The sequence below is a fragment of the Hylobates moloch genome, unplaced genomic scaffold (genome assembly GCF_009828535.3).
Source record: "Hylobates moloch isolate HMO894 unplaced genomic scaffold, HMol_V3 SCAFFOLD_10, whole genome shotgun sequence".
Taxonomy (NCBI): Eukaryota; Metazoa; Chordata; class Mammalia; order Primates; family Hylobatidae; genus Hylobates; species Hylobates moloch.
This window is the reverse complement of record NW_026652285.1, coordinates 17,896,463-17,916,192: the sequence shown is the minus strand read 5'-3', so window position 1 is coordinate 17,916,192 and position 19,730 is coordinate 17,896,463. Positions and strand designations below refer to the sequence as shown.

General features: G+C 36.6%; 2 protein-coding genes across 4 annotated transcripts in view; one reads left to right on the top strand and one right to left on the bottom strand.

Moving 5' to 3' along the window:
- NLK (nemo like kinase) overlaps positions 1-19,730 on the top strand; it is a 156,433-nt gene that overhangs the window by 76,230 nt on the left and 60,473 nt on the right. For all 3 annotated transcript variants that reach the window (XR_009215130.1, XM_032163239.2, XM_032163238.2), the window contains exons 2-3: positions 6,366-6,495; positions 16,698-16,753. Coding sequence is in view for 2 of the 3 variants with exons in the window: in XM_032163239.2 (XP_032019130.1) it covers positions 6,366-6,495; positions 16,698-16,753 (186 nt within the window). In the remaining variant the exon portion in view is untranslated. The remainder of the gene's footprint in view (positions 1-6,365; positions 6,496-16,697; positions 16,754-19,730) is intronic.
- Positions 58-228, bottom strand: LOC116474631 (small ribosomal subunit protein uS14-like). Its single transcript, XM_032761094.2, is given in 1 exon segment — positions 58-228. A coding segment is annotated over 1 exon segment (171 nt).

The window sequence follows — 19,730 nt, the reverse complement described above, 5'->3', positions numbered from 1 at the left end:
TAACATGGTTTCTATCATTGGGTGGATGCCTTGGATAATTCATTCAACAAAGATCATTTAGTCCAACTTAATGAAACCTATATCCTTCATGTACTGATGGAAACACTGGCAGCACCTATTGAGGCCATATTTCAGGATCAGGCTATGCTGCTTTGAGCAGATGCAACAAGAGTGAGAACCCCAGCCAAATTTTCATGGGTGGCTCTAGCAGAGCTGCTGGTGAACCATCTTGCTTTCAGGAGTGCAACCAGGCAAAGGGCCTCTTTTATTTCAAAAATGTTTTTTACTGTTGATATGTTCAATTTGCTTTTAACTTCAAGCCTATTGTTCACATTTTATATTAAGTAATTATTAAAATATTAGCTTAGCCATTAAAATATTAAAGTATGCCCTACGACAATTCAGAACAAAGTTTTCTTTTCTGATGTGAACTTTATTTCTAAATTCATTAAGATTTTTGGCATCTGCAAAGCCACACTGTCACAAACCTACCATGTGAATAAAACTGTCTTTTTCTTTCAAATGTTTTCTATCCTTATAAACCTAATGTGCAACAAAAATTGCCATTTGTTAAACATAAATTTTTTCTAGTCCTCAATGTTCCTATTACTGAACACATATCTTTCAGAAAGTCATCAGTGGGATTAAAAATAAGTGCATTTTTGTGTGACATAGTTTTAGTTTCACTTGCCCTTTGTGACCTCTTCTTGCCTAGACAAAGTTGTTAAAATGCAAGAGGGAGATGTAGTTGTGAATTATTTTCCTTTGAGGGTTTGCATAGAAACCTTTCCCTCATTCTTTCAACTGGTTTTCCTCCCCATGCAATATTCATAGGTCTGTTTCTAAGCAAGGACTGTGGCTAGTGGGCCATGAAAACTTCCTAGACTTGGCAGACTGGGCTGTATCATCTTCACCCTCTAACATGAGAAGATCCAGCATGGCAATTTTCCTGGAGGCAGTTCAGACTCCTCATAGACATATTTAACAGTGACTGAGGAGGAAGTCCCTGTATCTCCCCAGCATCTACAGTATGGATGGAACTAATTAATTCATGATCTAAAGAACAATTAAATATTCCCAAGACCACAGGAATTAGCATAAAATGATTTTCAGCTGCATGTTAAGTTATCCAGTATTATTGGTGGGGACTGAAAGGGTCTTAACAGTTAGGTTTCACTCACTAGTACTAAGTACTTGAAAATAAATATGACAGCCTGATATACTGGATGGCTTACCTGTTCCTTATCCTTCCTCCATTATCAGTACCTTCAGGTGTCTCACTACAGATCAGAATGGCCCAGTGCTGTCTTATCTGCTGAGATCTTTGCTATTTTTAGTTCATTAAACACAGAGTTAGAGGATGTTTAAGTTCTTATTTAACTCTTTCAGTCAAATATAGATATTTTGCTGCTCCTAATGAATAATATTAGGAGGATATGAAGAAAAGAATGAACTGTTTCTCAGCCTTGGTTTAGCTATTGTATAAGGCCTTTTTTCTTTGTAATACAAATTAGCAAATTTGGGAATCATTTTATATATCCTGACAAAATGGAAAAGGATCTCTATATTATGCATACAGCTAACCCAACAGTTACCAAACTTGGGTAAACAAACAAATGAGAAAAGAACTTGGCTAATATAATACATTAAATATAGAAGATGAGAATCCGTTTTTTATTTATGTTTTGGATGGGGTAAAGGCCTAGAAAGATTTCTTCTAAATTGTGTACAACTCTATAAATATGATGGAGTGCACGCAAATTATAGCCTGTTAAAATTGTGGTTAGAAAGACCAGTGAGAAAAGTAAATTTCTTATTCCATAATTTATTACATAAATTTCTTGTATATCCTTGAATATATAACAAGGACCAAGGAACAAATAGGATACATTTCCTAGACTTGTTTGTTGTCAAAAATTTTGCCTCAGTTTGCTATTTTCTGAAACAGGCAATCTAAATACAAGTAAAAATAAGGAAGTGAATTTCAAAATAAATGTGAAGGCAATAATCTAAATATTTAGAGTTTAGTTAGGAGGTTCTATTACTAAGATATGGACTGTATTGGTATAGTTGACATGGTAATTGTGGTATGTATAGCAAGAAATGGAGGATTGCTGATTACAACTTTATGTGAATAGAATTACAAGAACCTGATTTTCTTAAACCAAGTTGAAGCACTCTTTCTATTATATTATGTATTTGCTTTAAATAGCTAAAAACATGTATCAGAAACATGAATTTTGAAACTGCTAAAACATGGGGGATTCTTCACATAAAAATGAAAGAGAAACACAATTTCTTGGAGATTCTTGCTGACTAGTTTAAAGATGTTTTAAGTGACATTTTAGTGTCTGAGAAAGTATTCCCAATAATAAGTTTCACTTTTGTTTCATTACAACTTTTCTGCTTGCCAGTAATTTAAGCAGATTTGTGGCAGTGTTCAGTTTTCTGAGATTAAGAAAACTCAACAAAATGACCACAACAGATCTAAAATGCTTCCTGTTTTGTTATTGTACTCTTTTGATCAACTCTGTATCTCTCTGAAAAATGACTTGTGGATTCTTCTGGCTTTTTAAAAAACAGTTGAATTTATGAATACAAAGAAGTATTGATAAACTCTGGACAGGTGTAAGTAAGGATTCTTTCTCACGACTCTTAAACATGCTGTTTGAAGTATTAATTTAAAACTTAGGAAGTAAACTCCTGTAAGTAAAACTTGACTGTTTAAGAAGGGAATCAGATGAAATGACAGATGCACTGTCTTATTTAGGCATCCATTGTTTAGCAGAGAAAGTAACTGCCCCAGAATTGTAGGTATAAGGATGGCTCCTTTTTTTCTGAAATGAAGAAACTTGTCCTAAATGTTGTTCATTATCTCTATAGCTGGAGCTTCATTAGCAAGTGCAGTTAGAATAACCAGGGTATGGCAGCAGCAGAGAAACTAAGCACCTCAAACCTTTGAGTAACAAAAATTAAAAGAATTCCTGTATAACATGCTTCCACACTTATCTGTGTTCTGTGGTACTGTTTGTGCTGAACCAAAGCATCTGCTACCTCAAGTTAAGAGAGAACAAACTCAACATAGCGTGAAATTACTGCACTGCCATTCACATTCATTAGAGTTATATTGTTGCCAGCCACAGGCATGACTGACTTTTGCATGAATAATAAAATGCTGCTTTGTGAATTTTACTTTAAAACATTACAAGACATAGTACTCACCTTGAGCCTGTGTCAAGTATTTTCAGGAGTGGGTTTATCTCCTTTAGTGGGTTTTCTCACTATAATAGGGTAACCAGTAAGTAGTAGTCAGAAGTTAGGAAGAATTATTGTATGAGGCCTTTGGAAAGGGCATTGTGTTAAATCAATTTATCTCATGTTTAAAAACTAATATTTATTGTGCCCGGCTAACTGTTAAAGATATTAAAATTATTAAATTGTCATTTGGCAACCATCGTAATAATTGATTCAGACAAAAATCATGAGTGGAAACTAAAGTTAATGGATCAAAGTTCAGTGAGGAATAGGATATTTATACAGTTACAAAGGGAAAAAAATAATAACTTTATAGTGGAGATACCTGGCAGACACCTCATTCAAATGGTTGAAGTTATCAACAGTAATGGGACATATTGACATTATATGCCTCCTGAGATGATGCACTGAGAAGGCATCAGTTCTTTGTTGTTTCTGTCAAAAATGAATAATCTGGATCTAGTTATGAGAAAACACCAAACCCAAATTAAGAGCTGGTCTTCAAAGTAACTGGCCTGGTCTGTATAGTTCACAAATGGCAGTCATGAAAGACATGCCAAATAACGTCTAGATTAGAGAAGACCAAAGAGACGTGACAGTTGAATACAATGTGTGATATGAAGTTTTCCCTTTTTCGTATTTCATTGACATTTTTCTCTTCTAGTAGCTAGATACTGAAGTAGTATATTTAAACAGAAAAAAAAGTACTTCTAACTAATAGTCTGAATACAGCAATATATCAATGTCCCCTCCTATTTTCTAGTTTATGTGGATTTTAATCAGTATTGCAGATTTGGCTTGGGGTGTGTGTGTGTGTGTAAAATACAGACAGGGTCTCACTGTTGCCTAGGCTGGTCTCAAACTCCTGGCCTCAAGTGATCCTCCTGTCTCAGCCTCCCAAAGTGCTGGGATTAACAGGTGTGAGCCACTGCGCCCTGCCTGGGTTGATATTTTTTAAGCAACAGTCATGAATGTTAGGTCTCCTGGCCTACTTGAGTTACATGTGAAGCTATTGAAAACTCACAAGTGCCTGTAGTCCCAGAAGGCTGAGGCAGGAAGACTGCTTGAGCCCAAGAGTTCCAAGCTGCAGTGAGCTATAATTGTGCCACTGCACTCCAGCCTGCATGACAGTGAGATCCTGTCTCTAAAGAATAATAATAATAGATAATACTTGTTCTATGAAAATTTTGGCCAGTGGAAGAAAGTAAAGTCATTGTGTTGTTAAAAAATACTAGAATAGTCAGTAGAGATAGCACCATGTTAAGGAAAAAAAAATACTAGAATACATCATTTCAGAGTTTCATGAGCACTTAGAAAAGGAAGTAGTGATCACTAAAATGAATTCATAAAGAAGTTTGATATGGTTTTTAGACAGATATGTAGATAATAGGAGTTTTTATTTTCAGGAAAGCAATTTGATGAGTGTCTGATTTCCTGAGTGATTGTAATTCACTGAATGAGTAATTGAATATCCATACTCAAGATTAATAATTGAATGTCAGTCCCGTGGATGATTTCTAGTATTTTATCTGTTGCAAAGATCTATTCTCAGTCCTGTTCTAAACTTTAATTAATAACTTAGAAAGAGACATTAATGTCACATGGATCAATTCTTTTTTCGTTTTTTTGAATACAGGCAGAGTCTTGCTGTATTGTCCAGGCTGGTCTCAAACTCCTGGTCTCAGGCATTCCTCCTGCCTCAGCCTCCCAAAGTGCTGGGGACAGAGGCATGAGCCACTGAGCCCAGCCTCAAATTTTAAAATGACACAAATTTAGGAGGAATAAATGCTCAGAGCATTGGATGATCAGAACAGGGGTTGAACAATAATAGCTGAGAATGTTAGGCAGAAATCTAGCTAAATAAATTGGACAGAAATAAATTCTACCAGAACAACCAATCTTAGTATGATAGGTAGAAGGAAAAAAAAAAAAGCTCTAGGTTAATTCATGGAAAGTCAGTTTGCCAAATGACCAGTTGGCCATGTATACTCAATTTATTGGTATTTCTTTTCTCTTTCTTTCCTTTTTTTGAGACAGAGTCTCATTCTGTTGCCCAGGCTGGAGTGCAGTCAAGAAATCTTGGCTAACTGCAACCTCCACCTCCAGGTTCAAGCAATTCTTGTGCCTTAGCCTCCCAAGTAGCTGGGATTACAGGCATGCACCACCACGCCTGGCTAAGTTTTGTATTTTTGGTAGAGACGGAGTTTCACCATGTTGGCCAGGCTGGTCTCGAACTCCTGGCCTCAGGTGATCCACTCACCTCGGCCTCCCAAAGTGCTGGGATTACAGGCGTAAGCCACTGAGCCTGGCCTGACATTCTTTTAACTATTTAGTTAATATGTATCAACTGGGTTCAGTCAGGAAAAACAGAAACCACACTCCTATTTCAAACATAGGGAAATATAATACAGGAAATTGGTTATATAGGTGGTAGAAGGCTAAAAGAGAAAAAAAGGGAGTGGGGGGACACAGTTATTAAAAAGATAGTAACTGCAAGAAGCAACTACCACACTAAGAGCTGGGAAATAAAAGGGATGACATTATCATTACTTGGGAGCTAGAGGGATCCCTAAGCTGGCACCCAGACTTCTAAGGAGGGGACATTGTTCAACTGCTGCTTATATTGAAGTCCATATTACTAAAAGATGTTCATATACATAAAAATCTAAATATCTAAATTGTGTTTGAACATGTCTTCCCTCTCAAATGTAGTTCTCAAAATAAAGCGTAAAACTAATTTGACTTTTATCAAATTAATGATCTATGCTGCTTCTGTATGTTTGTTTTTTCCCGTCTTTAAAATGGCTTTACCACTAATACCTCTCCTACCTCAGATGTATAAAGTGACCTCTCAGAAAGAGTAAGTGTTTATAGAAATTTAGACAGGGATTTTTTTTTTAAAGCATGGCAGATGAGTTGGGTGACCAAACAGTCTCTTTAATTATAGGTGTGTACTCTTTTAGCTTTCTCACTGACACCTTAAGCTTCTTTAAATGGACTTAATGTTGAGTGTTTTAAGATAAAGATATTGTCATGATCTGAAACATTGGAAAACAAGGTGTGGAACTGATTTCTCTTTTTTTTCCCTTCCCCAAATATTGCTTCTTTAGGTCAGTAACAGATCCAAGAGATGGAAAGAGAGTAGCGCTCAAAAAGATGCCCAACGTCTTCCAGAATCTGGTCTCTTGCAAAAGGGTCTTCCGGGAATTGAAGATGTTGTGTTTTTTTAAGCATGATAATGTAAGTGAAATTGGTATTTGGGGGAAACTATTTCCTAAGCCTCCTGCATTGAATTAATAAAGAGCAAATGAAAGTTTAAAAGGGCACCTATAAGTAAAATTTGGAAATTGGTTACAGTTTTATGCCAAAATGTGAAAAGAAATAAGTGCACCAGTGAGGTTATAGGAGAATACCTATTGATAGGCTTTCAATTCGTACATTCTTATTGAAAGAGATGCACACACACACACACACACACAATTTTCTAAGCTGTAGTCTTACAGTGCTTTGCTTTCCTTTTATATGTACTCTTTATGTCTCTCTATGACTGTCTTAAATTTTCACTATTGAGATTAGTGGTTTTCAACCTTAGCATATTAGAGTCACCTGGGGTGACCATTTTGTCAGCATTTTATTTGAAGGTTTGAAAATTACACTATGAATTGTATGACATGCACAAGCCCTAAACTCCAAATCAGGAAACGAACCTATTGAGTTTCACATTGGCTTCTGAAATGTGGTGTGCACTCTCATTTGTCAATCTGAATGTCTTTTTTAATTCTAAGAATACAAGCTATTAAATATGTTAAAGCCCACGAAAAGAAGCATATATTTGTAGGGAAATAGGTTATTAATAGAAACCACAACCAAGGTTTTTATTGAGGGGCTTGGAAACCTGAGACAAATTAGACCCTTTTTGTGACTGAACAATGAGCAAGTGTAAGTGAATTCTAAGATTGATTGATTGACAGGTAAATATTGATGCAAAGCAAATATTGATATTTAGCCAAGGAATAATACTAATATTCAACACAAAAATAGAGTGTAGTGATTTATATAGTGAGTGATTTAAGTGGAAATAATTGACCCTTGATTTTAAGTGCTTTATCTTTATCTCTTAATATTTTAAATCAGAGATGAAGTTAGAGATGTGGGAAACAGTTTCTCCTATAAAAACAGTACATCCCTTAAGGTAACATAGGCTAGCTTATTTATGGCTGTGTTTAGAGATGTGAAGACTTATAGACAAATAGACTCATGTTTTGACAGAACTTCCCTTCAACTAATCCCGAGTTAAAAATTTGATACATGTAAAATTTACCTGGAGGTTGCCAGCATTAGAATATGTTTTCATTTTCATGTGAAAAGAAAAACTGCCTCAAATTCTTTATGTAATACTCAACCTATGCTATTTTAATCGCCATAATAAAAACTTATCAGAAAAAAAATTATGATTTCTCGTGAGTCTGAGTGCTTATTTGCACAAAAAACTTGAGAACTTTGGCCAAAGGTTTGGTCTCACTTTAAGAAGCAAATTTTGCAAAAGTTTGAGGTATTTGTTAAAACTGGGAGTACTAAACTTACCATATGGTTCACTCGAAGCTCCTTGGTTTGACGTATTTCATTTTATTGATTATTCCTCTTGAAATTCTCTTGCCTTAATTTTTTTAAAGGGTATTGCTGTGTTTTAGTCAATTGGAACTGCCTAGCAATGTGCTTGTTTTAATACATTTCAAAATACCACTTGAAGCCAGGGACAATGGCTGCATCTGTAATCCTAGTTACTCAGAAGGCTGAGGTGGTAGGATCACTTGAGTCCAGGAGTTCAAGACCAGCCTGGACAACATAACAAGACCTCATCTCTAAAGAAGAAAGTTTTTTAAATTAGCTGGGTGCGATGGCACACATCCGTAGTCTCAGCTATTTGGGAGGCGGAGGTGGGAAGATCACTTGAGCCAGGAGGTCAAGGTTGCAGTGAGTTATGATCAACCACTGCACTTCAGTCTGGGTGCAGAGCAGGACTCCATCTCTAAAAAAAAGCCACACACACAAAACAAAATACCACTTGAGTTACTATTTTACTACCAGTTCCTCAGATTTTAGAAATAATTTAGAATAATGTCTAGTTCTTTCTTAGTTATTTCTTGACCTTGCCTTAGTGTGTCACCTCAGCATCAAAGAGTGCAGACCTTCTTTCATTGTCAGAGACTCAAGTAAAGGTATCCATGATGAGAAAATATTTCAAGGGTGGCATCAGAAATTTGCTTACTCGGGGCCGGGTGCAGTAGCTCATGCTTGTAATCCCAGCACTTTGGGAGGCCAAGGCAGCTGGATCATTTGAGTCCAGGAGTTCAAGACCAGTCTGGGCAACGTTGCAAAACCCCGTCTCTACAAAAAATAAAAAATTAGCTGGGTTTGGTGGCACATGCCTATAGTCTCAGCTACTCAGGAGGCTGAGGTGGGAGGATCACTTGAGCCTGGGAGGCAGAGGTTGCAGTGAGCCAAGATCACGACACTGCACTCCAGCCTGGGCACAGAGCGAGATACCATCTCAAAAAAAAAAAAAAGACAAAAAAGAAATTTGCTTACTAGTGATGTCAATGGCTTACTATATTCAGACCAATCTTGGCCTCTTCTATAAAGGAGGGGTGGTATAATAAGCTGCTGTTTGTCTAGTTGGTATTTTTGCTCATGACTCATTCCTAATAACTAATTAAGTTACAAAGACAGTGTCAAAGGGAGTAGTGTAAGAAAAATAAACTGAGGCCGGGTGCGGTGGCTCACGCTTGTAATCCTAGCACTCTGGGAGGCCGAGGCGGGTGGATCATGAAGTCAGGAGATCGAGACCACGGTGAAACCCCGTCTCTACTAAAAATACAAAAAATTAGCCAGGCGTGGTGGCGGGCGCCTGTAGTCCCAGCTACTCGGAGAGGCTGAGGCAGGAGAATGGCGTGAACCCGGGAGGCGGAGCTTGCAGTGAGCCGAGATGGTGCCACTGCACTCCAGCCTGGGTGACAGAGCAAGACTCCGTCTCAAAAAAAAAAAAAAAAAGAAAAGAAAAATAAACTGAATTTGTGAAAATGACACCAATTAAAACATACAAGCAATTCTAATATAGTTTCTAAGAGCTGTGCTTTAAAGTCAGAACTAGGTTTGAATTTTGGTTCTACTATTTTTTACTGTTGTGTCTTGGACCTTAACTTCTCCAAGCTTTAAGTTTTTTTCATTTTTGAAGCAGGCATGGTTAAAAGCAGAAATAACTGTATATGATTGTTGCAGAAATTAAATTTTTTTAATGCATATAAATCTGCTCAACACACAACCACTATTTGGAGCTGCTGAGCTCTGTCATAGAAGAGTGCCTGTGACATCTGTGAAAGTGTTTAAAAGTGAGGCACATAGTTGAAGATGGCACAGCACCACTATTTTATATATAATAGATCTCTGCTATCTCTGAAATCTATTTCCAAAAGGATCTCAGGGCCAGCATAACTACTATGTGTGGAATGCCAGTCTAAGAGGCAACTGGTATTTGATCTAGTTAAGGCAGCAAATATTTATTTATTGTGTCCTGTGTAAGGAGTGCAGTGCTAGGTCACGTGGAGGATACAATAAAGGCTTAAAACACTTCCTTTTTGAAGGGGTAGGTTTAATATTGCTCTGTGTCAGGAGATATGCTAGATACTTTACATATGTTAATTAATTTACTCCTTAAAAATCTTGTCAGATAGGGCTTGTTAACCTTACTTTGTGGAGGAGGAACCAAAGGCTTGGAGTTATGTAACTTGCCCAAGGTTAAGGTGGCACAGATTGGACTGTAAATCTGTCTTGCTGTAGAGCCCATATTCATTAATTCAGTAAACTTTTATTATGCACATCCTGTATGCCTAAACTACATTAGCTCCTGGTGTCTTTACCTTCAAATAGTTGAAATGATTTTCATAATGTGATAACTACTATGATAAAAGTACTGTGGGAGGGTTGCCTGCATGGTTAAACATTAAGCCAGGACAGCTGTGTGCATAGCAAAGAGCTGGACAACCAAAACCTGGAAATGTATTCAAAGATTACCTGAAGAGGGGGACCTTAAAACACAGATTCATGGGTCTTACCTTGCACCTACTAAATTGTAATCTCTGGAGTTGAGGCCCAGGTATCTGATTTTTTAAAGCTTCTCAGGTGGCAGGCGAGTACCATAATATTAAGAAAAGAGAAAAATTGTTGTGGACTTAGAAACTCAAAGATGCATCAAACACAGAGAAGGAGAATCTTAATATGAGCCTTTTGAGAACAAGATTTGATTGAAGAAGAAAGGAATGTCATGATAAAAATGGCATTTAGAAAGATCTTGGTCATTGTAGGAAGGTTGGATTTTAATTTGGATGGCTTTTTATGTGTCAAAGAATAGTAACAAAGCCTGGGAGGCTTTGGATTTTCTTTTGAAAGGAACCTTCAAAGTCACTGTATCAAATTCATTGATTTCAGGTGATCTGACTGAATTTTTACACACATACACACACACATCTGAGTACCTACTTCACCATCTTAAAGAACACATTCACCTTGATGAAGTAACTTGGGGAAACAGAAATGGGTTTAGCTTTCTAAAAATTGGTGTTTAGGCTTATTACTAGTATCTATCTGAGCTTTTGTAAAATCTGGCAGAATCTTCTCTCTACCCACCTATGCATTTGTGCTTGTATGTATATACATGCATAGTTGTCATATGACCAGCAGGGAAAGTGATGATTTAGGTTTTTTGGATCTTTGAGATGAAAGCTATGAATCCTCTCAGAAAAATGCACATATATACAATTTTAATGTCATTTTAGGCTTTCATTTGTCCTCTAAAGCCCATTTAGAGCCCCCTTAGGGTATATTGATTCCTGCCAAGAGCCCCTGTAACACAAGTCTTGGACATTTTTCTTGTCTTTGGACAATAACACTAAGTACACAGTAGGCAGCGATTCTATTTGAAGAGTAAGTGAGTGAATGAAAGTGACAGAAAAAAATAAATCTAAGGGCCTGGAGTGATAACTTCTGTGATCTCTCTCGGGGTTACTTTTTCTTGTTCTAGCTCTGGAGGGCTCCAGAGAGGGCTAGAATGAGACAAAGAAGCTTGATTCATTTTCCTTTGTGTAGTCTGACCTAACTCATACAACACCCCTTTGGGTTCATAAGTAGGTTACAGAATCATACAATATGGGAAAAACAGATATGGCCTATCTTTTAATACAGACATGCTGTTCAGACATTAGTAATACTAAGTGCTAACTAATACTAACTGTTGTGCCACTAAGGAGTTGGAAAAAGCAAAGGATGCTGTAGAGGTAGGTTACTTTTCAAGGAATTTGGTTTTGTTTGCTGTGTGCCTAAAGTTTATAGTTCTGGGCAGATTACTGCCACATTTAAAATAATACAGTCTCCCATGTTCATGGATTGGAAGACTCAATGTGATTGATAGGTCTTTTCTTTGCAAGTAGAGCTATACATTTCAGTGTAATCTTAATCACAGTCCCAGCAGGGTTTTATGTCTATATGTGTATAGAAATTCACAAACATCCTAAAACTTATGGAAATGCAAAAGATATAAAATAGCCCAATCTTGAAGAAGTTAAATAAAGTTAGAAATTCATACTACCAAGTATTGAGACTGTTGTCCAATATTGAGACTGAATCCCAGGAGCAACAGAAGGTATAAAGCGCAAGATATGGAGCCAGAACAGGGATAGACAGACAGATTAATGGAACAGAATAGAAAGTTTGTAAACTGGCATACTACATACATGTTCACCTGATTTGCAAGAGAGGTGCCACTATAATCCAGTGGGGAATGGATGACCATTTCAATAAACAGTTCTGAGTCCATGAGATATCCATATTTAAAAAATTAACCTTAGCCATACACCGTATACATAAATTAATTCAAAATGGATCATAGACTTAAATGGGAAAGGTAAAATAATAAAACTCCTAGAATAAAACATAGGCAAATGTCTTCATGACTGAGATAAGCAAAGATGTCTTAACTGGACAGATAAAACAGCCATAAAAAATTGTTTAATTGGATACTATTAATGTTAATTTCTATTAACATTAATGTTAAGAACTAAATGTTCAATTAAGAGAATGAAAAGACAGACCTCGGACATATATCCAATAAAATACTTGTTTCCATAAAATATTATGGGCTAGAACAATTTTTAAAATAAATATTCAGTGTTTGAGGAAGATAATTAGAAATAAATGTTTTACTTGATATTTTTCAGACTGAATTATATATCTAAATATCATATGTAAAGAGCTTCTATAAATGAAGACGTTTTGCCCAAAGACTTAATGAAAAATTTCACAAAAGAGGATAACATATCAAAGTGTTCAAAGTCATTATTCATCAGAGAAATGTAAATTAAAATGACATTGAGTTAACACTATGTACCCAACAGACGGGCCGAAATTAAAAAGACTGACAATACCAACTGTTGGCAAGGACGTAGATCAACTGAAACTCTAATCCATTGCTAGTGAGAGCGTAAATTTGTAAAACTACTTGAGAAAACTGGCAATTTGTACTAAAGCTAAATATAGACCTACCCAATGACCCAGCAATTCTATTTAGTATACACTCAAGAGAAGTGAATGCATATATTTACCAAAAGAGTGTACAAGAATGTTCATAGCAGCATTATACATAATAGCTAGCAATTGGAAACAATATAAATGTCTGCCAACAGCACTCTGGATAAGTACTTTGTGATATAGTCCAGTTGAATAATAGCACAGTACACATCACCAAAAAAGATTAACCACTGATTCACATAGGAATATGAATGAATCTCACAGGCATAACAGTAAGTGAAAGAATCTATACACAAAAGACTTCACTCTTTATTATGCAGTTTGTGTAAAGTTCAAGAACACACAAAATGAATCTTTGGTGACAGAAGTAAAAACAGTGCCAGGATGGGTTTTGACTGCTAAAAGGGTAAATGGACTGAGTGCAGTGCCTCATGCCTGTAATCCCAGCACCTTGGGAGGCCAAGGTGGGTGGAACACGAGGTCAGGAGTTCGATACCAGCCTGGCCAACATGGTGAAACCCTGTTTCTACTAAAAATACAAAAGTTAGCTGGGCATGGTGGCGCATGCCCATAGTCCCAGCTACTTGGGAGGCTGAGACAGGAGAATCGCTTGAATCCAGGAGGCAGAGGTTGCAGTGAGCCGAAGTCGTGCCACTGCCGTCCAGCCTGGGAGACAGAGCAAGGTTCCCGTCTCAAAAAAAAAAAAAAGAAAGCAAAGGGGCTAAAATGTCTAATTTCTTAACCTGGGTGGTATTTACATAGAAATATGTGTGTATATGAAAATGGATCAAGTTATACTCAGGATTTGTATGCCTTATGCTACAACTCTATAAAAGAAAATAATAGTAATGATATAGTCTCTGCCGTAAAGACGTTAGAATCTATTGTGGGGAGAGAGTGGGAAAAGAGTAGCTCCTTTGCTAAATGGGATTTAACTGTGTTCCTTATAGGTGTCTTATTCTTGTCTTTGAGTCCTTGGCAGAGTAGAAACTCGATAAATGTTGATTCTGTGAATGAACAGATAAATTTCTTGTCTTTATAGTTAGGATTGAGATTATTCACAGGAATTAATTATTTTATTGATAAAGGGCTGACTGAGACTAAGCTATTTTCTTATGTAACCAGTTTATAGTGAATCTTCTAACATCATGGAGGTTAAAATCCTAAAAAGCGGCTAACATAATGAGCTTTTGTGTTTCTTAAAAGATTTGTGAAATGTGCAGAGACACTGTTAAGAAATGTGTTTGGTAATGACTATCATTTAAAGACATAACTTTAATTCATTTTTTAATTAGACAAGTCTGCTTGCTTTTTTTTTGTATTTGAAATCCTTTGAAGACTGTGGTATTTGAGGATACTTCAACTCCTTACAAGCCAAAGTCTTTACAAGCACATATTTATATCTTAAGGCTAATCTCACGTACTTTATTCCCTCAAATAATAGTTGGGCTTATAGAGAATCTCCAGCTATTTAAATGGGGTGTCAGGCATGAAGTCTGGAGTTTCAAACTCTGCCACTATACCTTCTCACTTACTCATTTACATTGCTTTTGAGATTCCTAGATCATTTCTACTGGTCTAAATACTGTTTTTACCACCTAGAAGCACTGTAGAATGCCATCCTCTGATAAACATTTTGGAGTAGAAAGAGCAGGAGGATAAAACAACAGCCTTTTAAAAAATTCCGGGCATAGTTTAAGATATTGTACCTTTTGAACTAACAATCACAGCTAAATGCTGTAGTGCAAATGTCTATCCCTGTTTTATATGGCTTTTTTAGAAAAAGCCTCATCAAATATGGAGTAAGAAAGCCTCATTCTTCTCTATCAAGGTTTAAAATGTATGGTTGTCACTTTCTTCTAGATAACCTCTAATTATAGCAGATAGATTTGAAGTGTAAAATAGTTTTGTATAATGGACACTGTCACTCATTGCATTCTGTTTCCACCTTAGACAGGATGTGTGTTGCTCAGATACAGAGTTTAGAGTCCGAAAGATGTCAAGTAAAGCACTAATTTCTAACTGCCTTCCTCAGTTGTCAAATATTCGTGTTAAAAATTGTTCTGGCACATAATGAAAAATTTATGTGAATTTATTGGTTTAAAAAATATAGCTGGCTAATTATAGGTTTAAAAAATATATAGAAATGAAATAATGTATCTGTCACATAAAAAAATTACTCTTCAAAGAAACTGGAAAATCTCTTATTTTCTGTTTATACCTAAATTCTAAATATAAACATTTTAATTCAAAAGGAAAGATAGATATTCCTTATAAAAACATCTAAACTATTTAAAAGCCTCTAACTGGCTTTAAAGTGAGTGAAGAATTTTTCATTACAGGAGGCTTTAATGCATAAAATAAATTTTTACTTAAAATTTATAGTGAGAAATGCTTGACCAAAACAAGAATAACCTTTAAAATGAACTGGGTTTCTTCTACACATAAATTGCAAGAGGAAATGAAAAAGAGATGGTGGAGAAACCTTTAGATTTTCAGTCATACTATGTAAATCTTATTTAGCTCCTGATTTAGACTAACAAACTTTTTTTTTAATATGAGAAAATAGAAAATTTGAGAACTGGATATTTGATGATATTTTTAAACATTTACATTTTAGATTTGATCATTGCAATTTTTAACTTTTTTTTTTTCATTAGAGATACTGATTATGGCTGAAATAAGTTTGATATATGCTTGAGAATTATATAGGGAGAGTAAAGGGTAGAGATGAAATAAGAATGTTCATGTGTGTGAATAACTGAGGCCAGGTATTGATTACACGGGTATTCTGTATACTATTCTGCCCACTTTTATATGTTTGAAGTTCTCTGTAGTAAAAAAAAAAAAAAAATTTAAGCTACAGATCATAAAGTTTGAACTAGTACCACACAATTTATTTCCTGTTAAGTAGTTTCTTCCATGTCCTTTGAGCTTGGTATTTCTCATTAGCTTAGCAAGACAGCTGGGAGGGGATTTGTTTGTTATGTTTTGGTGGCAGAAGTTACACGGGTACTATGCTGCTTTTATAAAGGACTTGCGTCGTAAAGTCTTTTTTCCTCACCCTAGTGACTTCTTTTCTTACAAGAATGTTGGAATAAAATCGAAAATGCTTAGTATGATTTAAAGAGATTTTGTGTAGTGTATTTCATGTCTTCCTCTTCTACTTTATGTTAGTCTATTTTCTTCCTACCCTCTATATTCCATAAGCACTGACTTTTCTGTTTCTAGAATCTGCCTCAGTGTCCTTACACTGCCTGCCCATCAATCAACCAACTGCTACTCAGCCTTCAAATTCTAGAGTAGTGTTACTTCAGAGAAGCTTTTTCTCTCTACCCTTCTTTACATTTTTCCTCCATAGTAATAGATGTTGTAATTGCATATCTGTAACTGTTTGTTTAGTGCTTACCTCTTCTGTAGTCATGAGAGCAGGGATGATGCCTATTTTGTTCAACAGGATAACCTAAAAGCTTAGTGCTTGCCAGGTAGAATGCACATAGTAAAAATTTGTTGAACAGAGGAATAAAGGAATGAATGATAGGTGTGGCTTCTCACACTCTTAGAGTAACATTGATTGTTTAACATAGGGCATTTATTTAAAAAACTCTCTCCTGTGCAGGGATTTTGGTAGCGTGTGGTGTAACCCAATTGTCTCTCTCATTTTGTAAGTCTTTTGGATAGTAAGTGTACGAATCCATCTTAATGTTTAGGACTGTATTTCTTGACGGATGAATTTAATTTTCAGTGGGCAATTGTAACTAAGCTTTAAATCATTAAAGAGTTGTTAGTATTTACTTGCATTTATGTCGAATTTTGTTTCCTTTTTAGTTCTCTAAACTTGACTTTTTTTTTCCTTTTCTCAGGTACTCTCTGCCCTTGACATACTCCAACCTCCACACATTGACTATTTTGAAGAAATGTATCCTAACCAGGGAATGTGAAAGAAGGGGACAATTTTTAAAATTAATTTGTTCTTCTAGCACCTTTTGGGGTTCATGCCTTCAAGTATTTTAAATCTCATCCTTGCAGAAGTGATTGAGTACCTGGAACCAGGTAATTTTGAAATCCTAAGTGTCTGGCAGAGCTCAGTATTATCAACATATCCTGTGTGGTGATGCCACAGAACAGAACAACTGAACAGATATTTAATCCCCACACAGCTTTATGAGATAGATTATTACCATCCCCATTTTGCAGATGAAACCAGTGAGGCAGCTGTGTTGTAGTAGAACCCAGGAAAGTGCTTTTACCACTATACAACAGCTGCCTGTCAGTTAAGAGAGTAATACTGCCCTTTATTATAACACTTGGGGTAAGATAAAAATTGTAGAATTAATGTAAGTTAAGTTGTCTTATGTTGCTTAGAATGATGGTGGTGGTAGTGGTGATATTGACATAATAGCCATTACTTATATAGTTTTTATCAGATGCCAGGCACAATTCTAAGCTCTTTACACATATGTTTATTTAATCCTACAAGTATTCTCTGGGGAAGGTATTGTGATTATTCCCATGTTACAGAAGAGGAAATTGAGGCACAAAAGGTAAGAAAATTGACCAAGATCACAGAGCTAGTAAGTGAGGGGATGGAGATTTTGTTCCAGGTGTTCTGACTATGTAGTCTTGCTTTCAGCCCTTACCTATGTGATTCTCAGGATAGAGCCCTTAACGTTCTCCTGTTACTACTGTTGATGTTTAAAAATGGTATGTTAGACACTGTGAATAATAATGAACTATAAAATAATGGTAAAATAATGCCTGGTGATAGCTCCATGGTAATAATAAAATAATGCATGGTAATAGCTCCTGGGACTGTGCATGAAAAAAATTGAGACATAAATTAACCTCCCTGACATTCCTGGGCAAAGTGTCACCAGTTTCCATTCTGCATTTAACTTGGTAAAGCTTTAAATAAAAGGCAGGAAATCCTAAGTCACTGATTTTGGTAAGCTCAGGATAGTGCAGTTTATTCAAACTCTAGGCTTTTTTATTAATACTTTAGGCCTATGACTCAGAATGGAAACCAATGTAATAGTGAGATACTTTTTCTGATTCACCAGTGAGGTAATGAAAATCTCATTCTTACACGGGGGTTGGTAATTCCATATGAGATTGTTATCTTTGATAACTTCCTAGAAAATAGGAACAATTAGGAGCTTCCCAAGAGAACTAAGCTGGCTAAGGATTTGGGAAACCTTATATGGTAATAGAATGTCACTGATCAACACTGCTGGGATATTTTGATCTTTTAAACCAAAAGCTCTTGAATGTCAGTCAGCCCTCCATAGATGTGAAACTGCATCCATGGATGGAAAATATTTGAAAAAAACAAAAACAAAAACAATAAAAAGTATAGCTGGGCACAGTGGCTCACACCTGTAATCCCAGCACTTTGGGAGGCTGAGGCAGGGTGGGCAGATCGCTTGAGCCCAGGAGTTGGAGACCAGCCTGGGAAACATAGCAAGGCCTTGTCTACCAAAAATACAAAAAAAATCAGCTGGGTGTAGTGGCACATGCCTGTAGTCCCAGCCACTCAAGAGGCTGAGGCAGAAGGATCAGCTGAGCCCGGGAGGTCGAGGCTGTAGTGAGCTGTGATCACACCACTGCACTATGGCCTGGGCAACAGAGTGAGACCTCGCCCTCCTGCCAAAAAAAAGTGATATAAATTAAAAAGCAATATAATGACTATTTACATAGTATTTGTATTTTATTAGGCATTATAAGTAATTTAGAAATGATTTAAAACATACGGAGGATTGGATACAGGCTATATGCAAATACCACACCATTTTATATAAGGGACTTGAGCATCCGTAGATTTTGGTATCCTCCAGGGATCCTGGAACCAATCCCCCTTGGATACTGAGGGGAAACTGTAATCTTTGGTGATATTTTAATCCACAAATCCTTTATGGAGTTAATCCTTTTGTGCGATGAAGAGTTAGTGGACTTGGGGTGCCCCAGCTCTGCACATTCCAAAGAAAAGACTGTCCCTTGACTGGTTCCTGGCTGACAAGAATGTCTTTGTATAGCTGAAACCTTGAGCCTGGCGAGATGGTTCTGACAAACCCTTATTTTAAAAGTACAAAATTAACCTAAGGGTAGAAGGATTGAGGAAGTTCTTTTCTCCTCAACTGTAGGTCAGCAGTAGCAACTGAGGAGAAAGCATTAATGATTCCATTTCATAGACTTCCTGAATATTATCTGGGCCCTCATTGGAGAAAAGAAGAGAGCTGGTGGGAATGGATCACCACTTGTTTCATTCAGAAGTACCTTCTTATACCTGGCCGGGAGCTACCCCTCTTTATTCTTTTTAGTTGGTGGGAAGGAAATCCATATAGTAGAAAGCATTCCCATCAGTGTGTAGTGCTGTTTCTGTCTCTTTGGAAATGAAGTTGCTGAAACCAAACCTTAAAATTAGAAGAAATTTCCCTTATTAAGTATGAATTTTGCTATATTTTAGCTTGTATTGGGGGTTCCCAAGACCACCCTCAGGCTCAGTGATTCGCTAGAAGAACTCACAGGACCCAGAAAAGCTGTTATTCCCTTGGTGTTCAAGGTTTTTTTATTGTGGGTCAGTCACATAGGCATGGAGCACCCATGTGAGTGACCTTAGCTGCTGAGTCTCCAGCCCTCCTTTTTCCCTTCCCCTCCAGAGGTCAAACTAATAGAGCGTAGCCCAAGGCCCCAGGCAAAGACAGGTATTCACCGTATATCATATTGTTAGCATAAACTATCTGGCATGCCCAAAGCCCCAGGTATACTAAGATACTATTGTCAGGTGGATATTGCAGTGGCCCAAAGGTTATTTCCTAGAAGTCAGGGGCCAGTCTTGAAGACTTTTGGAATGTGCAGGGTTTGGACAGCCCGGGTCTGCTGAGTTAACCCTTTACTGC